We start from the raw sequence: 11,106 nt of genomic DNA, 5'->3' as shown, positions 1-11,106 counted from the left end.
GCCGGGCGCGGTGGCTCACGCCTGTAATCCCAGCACTTTGGGAGGCCGAGGCGGGCGGATCACAAGGTCAGGAGATCGAGACCACAGTGAAACCCCGTCTGTACTAAAAATAACAAAAAATTAGCCGGGCGCGGTTGTGGGCGCCTGTAGTCCCAGCTACTCGGGAGGCTGAGGCAGGAGAATGGCGTGAACCCGGGAGGCGGAGCTTGCAGTGAGCCGAGATCGCGCCACAGCACTCCAGCCTGGGCGACAGAGCGAGACTCTGTCTCAAAAAAAAAAAAAAAAAAAAAAAAAAAAAAAAAAAAAAAAAAAAAAAAGAAAAAGAAAAAGAAAAAAGAAAATTATATATATACACACACACACACACATATTTTTTTAAAAAAAGATTTACAAATATATATATAATCTTCTATACATGCAGAAATCTAAAATCAAATTTCAGCACAATTTATTGTAAAAGTTTTTTTTGGTTTGTTTTGAGGGTGCCATTTACTGAATCACAGCAACATAACCATAATGGTTGCTTTTCTTGCAATAATATTGATTTCAAATAATGGGCAGCTGCTCCTAAGCCCCTCCTACAAAAGTGGCAGAATCTCAATCTCTAGAACCCTATCACAATGCATTATTCTTCAATACTCCCTCTAAATGCACACAACAGCCATCTATACATTTCTATGATACCCTCAAATTTACTAGTATAGTTAGCATGCTAATTAATGCTCTAAAGATGGGTTATAAAAGCTTATTCTACAAAGACACACCAACAGTTGACAGAGCCACACATGGTCATTCATAGATTTGAAATTCCTTTCTCTGAGTAGATTAGATTTTCTGTATCCATCAAGATGCCAGTCTGTTACATTAGCGATGACAGAGATGAAGGAAGATGCATTCAACCTTCCAGATAAATCAGAGCTGAGACCATAGGAAAGATTTATGAAAAGGAGACTACTCATTCTACCAGGCTGCAGAGCCAGACTTGGAGCACACTCAGACCCCAAAGCCAACGCTATTAGTGTGGTGAGAAGTGAAGACATCTCTTCCTACTCTATTCAATCTATCTTCACACAAGCATTCTTCCTACTACACTACTAAATCTTACTCCCTCTTTCCATGTATTAGACGATTACTAGAATAAAACACCACTCACCTGGCACTGTTGAAGAGTTATTTTGTCTTTTCCTAGATACCTAAGGTTTTAAGCATTTGGAGAGAAGCATTTATCACTTTAAGAATAGTGTAGTGGCCAGCCATGGTGGCTCATGCCTGTAATCCCAGCACTTTGGGAGGCTGAGGTGGCTAGACCATTTGAGGTCAAGAGTAAGAGACCAGCTTGGCCAACATGGTGAGACCCCGTCTCAACTAAAAATACAAAAATTAGCCAGGCGTAGTGGCATGCACCTGTAATCCCGGCTACTTGGAAGGCTGAGGCAGGAGAATGGCTTGAACCTGGGAGGCAGAGGTTGCAGTGAGCCGAGGTCGCGCCACTGCACTCCAGCTTGGGCGACAGAGTGAGACTCTTTAAAAAAAAAAAAAAAAAAAAAGTCTGTGAATTAGAATGATCTATTGCAAGCCCGCTCAACCTGTGGCCCGTGGACTGCATGCAGCCCAGGATGGCTTTGAATGCAGCCAAACACAAATTTGTAAACTTTCTTAAAATATTATGAAATATTTTCGCAATTATTACTTTTTTAGCTCACCAGCTATCATTAATGTTAGTGTGTTTTATGTATGGCCCAAGACAATTCTTCCAATGAGGCCCAGTGAAGCTAAAAGATTGGGCACCCCAGGCCAGGTGTGGTGGCTCACGCCTGTAATCCCAGCATTTTGAGAGGCTGTGGGCAGATCTCGAAGTTAGGAGATCAAGACCATCCTGGCCAACATAGTGAATTCCCATTTGTGTTTCAGCTTTTACCCTTAAAGCTGCAATTGTCATGGCTTGGCTCATATTCTCTACTAAAAATACAAAAAATAGCTGGGCCTGGTGGCATACGGCTGTAGTCTCAGCTACTTGGGAGGCTGAGGCAGGAGAATCGCTTGAATCCAGGAGGCAGAGGTTGCAGTAAGCCGAGATTGCACCACTGCACTCCAGCCTGGTAACATGGTGACAGAGCGAGACTCCAAAAAAAAACAAAACAAAACAAAAAAAGATTGGGCACCCCGATCTATTGTATAGAATCTATACCCTTTATCAACGGACGGGTCCTCCTGGCTGAGGATGTATAAGAGAGTGCTGTTCAAGGGCTATCTAATGCAGTTATGCCTTCAGAGGCTGTAGGTCCCTGGGCCCCGAATTCCCATTTGTGTTTCAGCTTTTACCCTTAACGCTGCAATTGTCGTGGCTTGGCTCTAGGAACTCCAACCACTATATAGATACCACGTTCTGTTCCCGGGAAGGGGAGGGGAGGAGCCATCCAGAGAACCTCAAGTGATCCCTAAGAATGAAGAGGTTTATTTTGAAAATTGTAGCTATTTAGAAACCGTTTGTTGTTGTTATTTTTGAGATGGAGTCTCGCTCTGTCACCCAGACTGGAGTGCAGTGGTGCAATCTCAGCTCACTGCAACCTCTGCCTCCTGGATTCAAGGGATTCTTTGCCCCAGCCTCCGGAGTAGCCAGGACTACAGGCACACACCACCATGCCCAGCTAATTTTTGTATTTTTAGTAGAGATGAGGTTTTGCCATGTTGCCCAGGCTGGTCTTGAACCCCTGACCTCAGGTGATCCACCCACCTTGGTCTCCCAAAGCACTGGGATTACAGGTGTGAGCCACTGCACCTGGCCTACTTATAAACTGTTTTGAGGTTGCTGTTCTTTCTTCCCAAATTATCATGAATCAGGATATCATGAATGGTTAAAACTACATGTTAACCTACTTCTACTACACTTAACCAAAATTAGGCCAGCAGTGTTATTAGGAACACCCACTATGCACATAGACATTTTACAAGAACATAGGTTGTGAAAATGGTTTGATACATGCTAAACAGCTACCTACTATTATTAAGAAAATTAGTACTTCTTTTTGGACTACAGAGGCACAGCAGACCAGAAATAACAGTTCTTTCTTCCAAACTATGTTTAGCTCTAAGTTATATGGGATTGGTAGATAAGTATTATCAATAATGTGGTAAGTCAGGTTGACCATGGCATTTTTACCTAGCAGGTCAATGTTTTAAAGTGACTTAAGCTTTTTTCAATTAGAGAAAGTCTTAAGTTATACAAAGACCCTAAGAAAAAAAATAATGATCCAATGCAAATTCGACATTAATGCCTGGTTTTATGATAGGAAACCTTCTGGGAGAGCTGGAGGCACAGATGAAGAGGTTGGTGACACTTCTCTGTGTTTAAAAAAGGCTTCCAGGCCGGGCACGGTGGCTCACGCCTGTAATCCCAGCACTTTGGGAGGCCAAGGTGGGTGGATCACACACAAGGTCAGAACAAGGCCATCCTGGCTAACGCAGTGAAACCTCGTCTCTACTAAAAATACAAAAAATTAGCTGGGCATGGTGGCGTGCGCCTGTAGTCTCAGCTACTCGGGAGGCTGAGGCAGAATGGTGTGAACCCAGAAGGCAGAGCTTGCAGTGAGCCAAGACAATGCCACTCCACTCCAGCCTGGACGACAGAGCGCGACTCCGTCTCAAAAAATAAATAAATAAATAAAAATAAAAATAAAAAATAAATTTAAAAAGGCTACCTTTGGATAGTACTTATTTTTGATGAAAGTGTTCTCCATTTGAAACAAATACTTCAAGAACTTAACTCTGAAGAACTATGAGCCCCAGAGCATATGTGTGAAAAGGATGGACTGACTGTTGATTCTAAGTATAAAAATGCTAGTGGAGATTTAACTCTAGTAATATTTTGTATTAGTATTGTTGTTCATCAGAGCTCTGGTTTTAGGTTTTCAGACTCAACCTTTCCCACCAAAGCTTTACTGCATGATTTTGTACAACTCAAGATTTTTCAGTAATATATATTCAGCATTGGCCGGGCGCAGTGGCTCAAGCCTGTAATCCCAGCACTTTGGGAGGCTGAGATGGGCGGATCACGAGGTCAGGAGATCGAGACCAGCCTGGCTAACACGGCGAAACCCCGTGTCTACCAAAAAAATACGAAAAAGAAAAACTAGCCGGACGAGGTGGCGGGCGCCTGTAGTCCCAGCTACTCGGGAGGCTGAGGCAGGAGAATGGCGTGAACCCGGGAGGCGGAGCTTGCAGTGAGCTGAGATCCGGCCACTGCACTCCAGCCTGGGCGACAGAGCAAGACTCCGTCTCAAAAAAAAAAAAAAAAACAAAACATATATATATATATATATATATATATTCAGCATTATAGCAGACTATCTATAGAAGACAGCCCCTGGCTCATAGAGCTTAAAAGCTAATTAGGGCAGCAAGTTCTATGGAAGAGTAGTGGTTAGTTTTCTTTTCTTGTCTTTTTTTTTTTTTTTTTGGAGACAGGGTCTTGCTCTGTTGCCCAGGCTAGAGTGCAAAAGCATGATCTGGCTCACTGCAACCTCCGCCTCCCAGGTTCAAGTGATTCTCATGCTTCAGCCTCCTGAGTAGCTGGATTACAGGCACATGCCACCACGCCCAGCTACTTTTTGTATTTTCTATTTTTAGTAGAGGGTTTCGCCATACTGGCCAGGCTGGTCTCGAACACTTGACTTCAGGTGATCCGCCCGCCTGGCCTGTAGTGGTTAGTCCTTAAGACTGATCTGTTAATGCCTCTCTTGCAAGTATGTCTGGATTCCACCCAGGATCAAGTCATTCTACTTCTCCCCTTAGCAGTCCAAACCTATTTTGCTGCCAGATCACTCTCAAGCTTGAATACATCTAATATCTAAATGTTCTTTGTTCAAAACTAAGAGTTCCTTTCTTGTGTAGCAATTTCTCAACCTTACATTTAAAGTGTTGCATATTTCAACTATTACTTATCCTATGCCATCCCTAAGCTGCAGCCAAATCTACCACAGCCCCAAGTCTTGTTCTATTTGAGATGAGTGGTCCCTCCTTTCCTAGTCATCCACATCCAACTCCAAATGACTCACATTGGATCTTAACCCCAGAATACCCGACCACACTTTTCCCTTACTTTATTTCCCTTTCCATTGATCACTTATCCAAACTTCCCTATAGAATGTTTCTTAGGAGCTAAGATCTCATCTCTTCATCCCCTTTTAAACGATCATATATGCAAATACATTCAACAGAATCCATTTCTGATTACCTATTTGTAAAAGCACTGTCATCTTTCACTGTACAAGCACAGTACCCAGCTACTCTAAAGGGCAATTAGTTGTGGGCCTGTCTAGAAGTCCAGCTGCCAAAACTAAGGTGCTTCCCCACAGAAATAACTAGCTGGGGAGGTAGGTCAAATAAACAAAACATTTAGAAACAAAGGACCAGAGCTCAAAAGGATCTGCCAGCTTCTGTGACCTTGGGATAGGTTACTTCTGCTACCTAATTTCTTCCTAAACAAATACTAATACGTATTTACCCTACAGAGCAGAAGAAGATAAAATGGAAAATATTTAATATATAAAAAGCCACCTTAAAAGAATAACTCTGCTCTTAGAACAATCTTCTTTCCTAGAACAATCTGTTCTAAAGTAGAAACTTACTGAGAACTTCAGTACAGGAACAGCCAGATGGGAGCGCCACATAGCTTTTTTGGGGTCAAATTGCAATTACTCTTTTACTTCCATTTGTATAAACATTTCATCCTCAAACAAAACATATATTTAAATCTCCCAACCAGGATCTAGGTGTTTTTCATCCAGTAGAGGGAAACAGTTGTCACCTATTAACTAGAGAGGTGGGTTCAAGCTGGTTTTCTAGACTCTCCTGGGAAGTCTGGCAATGCAATTTCAACAGAGTGAAGCCAAACTCATAGAGAAACAATAGGATCTCCAGGAAAGCTAACAGAGTTTATTCTGTAATCATCATGTAATAGATAGAGCCTCAACCACGCACAACCACAGAAATGAAAATTCTGAAGAGCTAAACCAGATGTTAAAGTTGGCTGTGCATTTCACTTAAGGAGAATTCTAGAGTCTTCCCTCAGATCATATCCTCTAACAAGACGACTCACTCACTTCGATCCTCAACCTACAGGTTATCTGATTTACAAAGTTTTACACAATGGATGTCTCTAATATATTCTCCAAAACTTGCTCCCTACTTCACCTTACCTAATGACACTGGTCTCTTGACTCAACTACAGGCCATGAATTTAGTATTTATTACAGTAGAAATAATATCCACGCATAAAAATAACCATTTATTTTTGTTGCTAAAGTAATTCCTAAAGCTTCTATCAGACTTTGCTTTACCATAAGCGCAATATAGATCATCATTTCAATTTCCATCACTCATATTTTCCCCTAGAGTCTAGTATTTTTACAAAGCCTGAATTCCAAGTTCACATTACGGCAATACTTCAGTCGCCACTTTCAGAAAGGCTTCCAAACTTAGCCTCACAAAAATCTCAGTCATTCAAAAACAGAGCCCACCATCAAGAGTAAGGACTGGACCCTGACTGAATCCTGACTCTACCACTTCCTAAATGTCTCATTTGGGAAAGTACTTATGCTCTGCAACGGTCTCCTTACCTATAAAATGGGAATAACTTCACTACCTCCCAGTGTTAAAAGGATTAAATGTATATAACAAGTTTTCTTCTGGCAGTGCCTGGCACATGGTAAGCACTCAATTAAGAGTATCATTATACGATATTGAGAAAACCAGATAAGATCCTAGACCTATCTTGATCCCTTTTGGCTATCATTTCTTTTATATTTAAAGTTTACTACTTTGCCTCAACATGGCCCCTTTCCGCTAAGGCTTTATCTTTTTTACAGAACACACTTAATGCTTGTTGACTTATTCACTTTGTAACAGTTAATAACCTTTCCCTTTGCAGTTTCTAGCTCTCCTAAGCAGACCCATCTCAAAGGCTGGGACCGTATTTCTCTGGACACTCGTTTGCTTCAGGTATAACACGTAAAGGCTACGAGTGAGCACAGAGCAACCCATCTAAAGGGCTTGGTTTCTTTTCAAAAAAAAAATAAAGGCAAAACAAGGGTTAAAGGGCAAATTTCGAGAACGTTTTGTTAACATAACAAGAACTAAGCCACTGAGTGTATTCTAAGTCATACTCATCACAACTACATAGGGACTAGCAGTAAGGAAGCCATTAAATTCCCATCTCCAGCCTTAGCCTCGTATTTTATACACGGTTGGTTACGAAAGCAGAACTCAGAGTGTTAATTTTTTTTTACCTGTGTAATTTATCTTAAGAGTGGCAATACCAAAAGGCTACTATTGCCCTAAGCAAACTTCAACAGTGAGCCATTTTAAATAAATATGACTGAATTAAGTAAAAATCGCTCTCCAGGGAAACCCCAAGGGTCTCATTCTCAGCCCAATGCAGATGGTAAATTACACAAGGACTGCTCTTAGAACGAGAAAGGCTGCTCCTTTCCAGATGTCAAGTCAGAGAGCAAAGAACCCTTTACACAGAAGCTGAGAGCTGTACATTACTGTCTGAAAATGGCAGCTTTGCCCATCTCTAGTCCATCGTCTCCCTTTTGGCATTATTCCACATTTTTCACTAACCATCTTTCTGCAGTCAGAAAACTTTAAGAAAGGAAGGCCTTTTTTAAAATGAGGCATAATTATGCCAACAGCTAGCGGGTTCATGGACCCACAAGAATTGCCAAGACTAGACTGCTGGGTCCTCAATTCCAAGCACGAGGACTGTCTGTTACTCCACAAACATGCTTAGATCGAATCCGAGACCGCAAATGGCTGTAACATGGAAGGAAAATATGTAAAAGAGGCACAAGGGCTCTGCTGCAACACTCACGCCATTTCCACCCTCCTCTCGCTGAGCACTCGAGGTTTATCCGGCTTTCAACTCAATTCGCACATTAAGATGGTGACTCCCGCTAGGCGAGACTCACACGGCCCGGGACCTTCCCGGGGACCAGGCGCCTTCTCGAGTGCCCAGATGGAGAAAGTGGGGCTGGGCGAGCCCCCTTTGTCTCCTCTATCAGCCCCGAGAAAGGAAGGAAGAAGGGAGGGAGGAAAGGAGGGAGGGAGGAAGGGGGCTAATCCCTCCCAGCCCCTCAGCCTGCGCCCGGGCGGGGAGGGAGGGGAAGCACCCGGGCCCCAGACCCCGGCGCTCCGGAGGGCAGCGTGCGCCGCTGGGCGCCCTACCTCGTCCTCCTGCTCGCTCCGGAAGCACAGGCACGCCGCCCGCTTCTTGAAGCCCTCGCGGTCGTAGGTCCGCGTCTGGTTGGGCTTGAACTTCATCATAGAGGCAGGCTCCTGCTGCTTCTGCTGCTCCGGCCGCCGCTGCGGGGGCCCGGCCGCCGCCACCCCGCCGGGGAGTGGGGGCGAGGGCGAGTCGGGCGCAGGGGCGCCGGGAGCGCTGGTCAGTGCGGGAGGTGCGGCGAGGCCGGTCAGTCCCGGGGCCGGCGGCCGCTCTGACGCGGGCGGGACGGGACGCTAGCGCGGGTCACTGGAGCCCGGGTGCCGAGATGAAGGCTCCGCCTCTGCCCGGGTGTCCGCCGCTCTCCATGGAGCCCGACTCCCGCTCGCCTCCGCTCCCTCCGGCCGCAGCCGCCAGGGGAAGGGCGGCTCGAGGCGCGCGCCACGCGGAGACAGTTGCGCGAAGACCCGCTCCCACTGAGCAGCAGCGCCGTGGCGACCGCGCGCCGCCCCCTCCGCTACTGTTTAAGTGAGGCCCACACGCGCCCCGCCTCCCCCGCGCGCCACTGCGCCTGCGTGCAGAGACCGTTGCAATGGGGCGGGTGGGTGGGGCGGGGGAGGTAGGGGCGGGGCCTCGGCCGCCGGGTGGGCGGGGCCGCGCGCGCTCCAGGGCTCGAGTTCGGCGAGGCCCTGGGACTGACTCTGGAGTCCAGCGTGGGATGACCGTGCCCCGGAAACATGCCAGTGAATGGAAAGAAGCCAAGGTCCCCTCCCTCCCTGCTGATACCCTCGACTTTGCCAATGAGGACCCTAAATACCAGCTCCACTACAGGGGTTGTAACTACATACACCCTCACCAAAGTTGCAGCCTGGCCAGGAAATGCCAGGGGACTTTGCGACGATTGCAGACTCCGCGGTGACTGTGTAGATACGTCCAGAATTCGCCCGTGTAGCGCGGGGAGAGGCGAGAGTGAAGGCCTAGAAAGGTTAAGACGTTAAGTGGTTTTTTTTCCTTTGTTTTCACAAATGAGGAGCAGACAAATTTCCTTTTTTTTTTTTTGTATTTGTATTTTTAATATTTGGTTGGGGATGGCTTGTATTTTTTTAAACAGTCAACTCTAGCTTAAACATTTCTTTGAAGCTATCGATAACATCCCCCACTTTGTGCCACCTTCCGGAAAGTATTAATACTGGCAATGGCTAATAGTTGCGAAATGGTTTTCATGTGGATCTCTTGCTAAGTAACAGTACAGCTGGATGCTGGGGCCACAGCAGTAAAATATAATGGGATTTCTGATATCAGGGAGCTTACAGTCCCTTGGGGACTTGGAACAAACAACCTCTACACTTCAGAGTGTTAGAAGGGCTAAGATAGGAGCCAGGAGGCCTGGTCTTAAGGTAACTCAAGAGAAATCCAAACTCAGGCCATCCTGCCCTTCCACGGAGGCCCAGGTTGCTTGGGTCCTGACTTGATTGGTTGGTTTTTCACCCCTGGAGGGCCTATTGTGTGCCAGGCACTGGCATCTAACAAAACCAGTCAGCCCGTGCCTCTCCAGGAGCGTAGGCACCTGAGAGCAAACCGTCAGATATTAAATGATCACAAGTGTACACGTAAAACTACAAATGTAATGGGGTCTAAGGTAGTAGAGGGTTTCAGACGGAGATTTGACCGGATGTGCAGTCAGAAAAAGGTTATTGGGGCAGCAAGGCAGGAGCTGGGAGCTGAAGGAGGAGGAGCTAAATTGACCAAGAGCTTTCAAGGCAAAGGGAACTGGGATTTCTGCAGAGCCCAAAGTGGGAGGGAGTGAGGAGAGTTCTCAGAAATGAAAGAAAAGGCCAGTGTGGCTGCAGAGCGGAGGGAAGCTGGTTCCGCCTCTGGCAGAGGGGGCTGTAAAGCCTGACTGAGAGGTTGGAGACTCTTGGAGAGCTCAGAGCAGGCACTGGTCTTTCCTTTTTAGTCTCCAACCTCCTTTAGATTTGGGACTGCTGCATCTAACTCATCTTGTTGCTCCCAGAGCCCAGCAGATATGTTTGTAGAATGAGTTAGTGTTGAATAAATAATTTGAAGAATGAGGCTTCACCACATTTAGAAATCTTATCAAGGCTTCGCAGAGATGTTTTCCAAGTCAATGATTTCTTATTGAAGGCACTTGAAATTTATATCCAGGATTTACAAACACAGGCAGAACACATCTAGCTGGGAACGCCATTATGGCTAATATGTGATTATTAGTTTTGGATAATTGGTTCACATCAATAAAGTTATTAATCCTGGCTTGGTTGCACAGGCTGGATTGCAATGGCGCCGTCTCAGCTCACTGCAGCCTCCACCTCCCAGGCTCAAGGGATTCTCCTGCCTCAGCCTCCTGACTAGCTGTAACCACCACAGTTGCACGCCACCATGCCTGGTTAGTTTGTGGATTTTTTAGTAGAGATGGAGTTTCACCATGTTGCCCAGGCTGGTCTCGAACTCCTGAACTCAGGCAGTCTGCCCACCTCAGCATCCCAACCTGCTGGGATTACAGGTGTGAGCCACTGCACCATCCTCACTATGGTCTTTTTTATTTTTTATTTTTATTTTTACTATGGTCTTTTTAAATGACAAGAGATTCCATTTCCTTTGTTTAAAACCCTTCAAAGATCTGGCTTCTAGTTGTTGCTCAATAAATACTAGTTGGCTGAATATTTGTTCACTCAAGTCTTTCCCATTTATTAATTACATGAGGGAAGGCATGCATCAGAATTAACTGAGAACAAAAGGGAAGATGCTTGGAACCAAATCACAGAAGGGAGGAAAAACAGCAGCACCAAGTCAGTGAGTGTGAGCCACTTGCTTCAGCTTCTTGGCCACTGGACTTGGTTTTAAAATCTTGGCTTCAGGTCTCG

The 11,106-nt window shown here is 45.6% G+C and overlaps 1 protein-coding gene across 7 annotated transcripts in view; it reads right to left on the bottom strand.

The window, feature by feature from the left end:
* NUDT4 (nudix hydrolase 4) overlaps positions 1 to 8,758 on the bottom strand; it is a 25,781-nt gene extending 17,023 nt beyond the window's left edge. For 2 of the 7 annotated variants that reach the window (XM_025401559.1, XM_025401560.1), the window contains exon 1: positions 8,227 to 8,758. In XM_025401559.1, coding sequence (XP_025257344.1) covers positions 8,227 to 8,325 — 99 coding nt within the window. In that variant the 5' untranslated portion in view covers positions 8,326 to 8,758. Of the gene's footprint in view, positions 1 to 1,153; positions 1,194 to 5,627; positions 5,672 to 7,873; positions 8,113 to 8,226 lie in introns of those variants that run through there. The other 5 variants (XM_025401562.1, XM_025401563.1, XM_025401561.1 and 2 more) reach the window with 4 other exon arrangements.
* Positions 8,759 to 11,106: the final 2,348 nt, after the last annotated feature.

The sequence above is a fragment of the Theropithecus gelada genome, chromosome 11, assembly GCF_003255815.1.
Source record: "Theropithecus gelada isolate Dixy chromosome 11, Tgel_1.0, whole genome shotgun sequence".
Classification (NCBI taxonomy): domain Eukaryota; kingdom Metazoa; phylum Chordata; class Mammalia; order Primates; family Cercopithecidae; genus Theropithecus; species Theropithecus gelada.
Note: the sequence above shows the minus strand (reverse complement) of the source record. Positions and strands in the feature narration are given on the sequence as shown.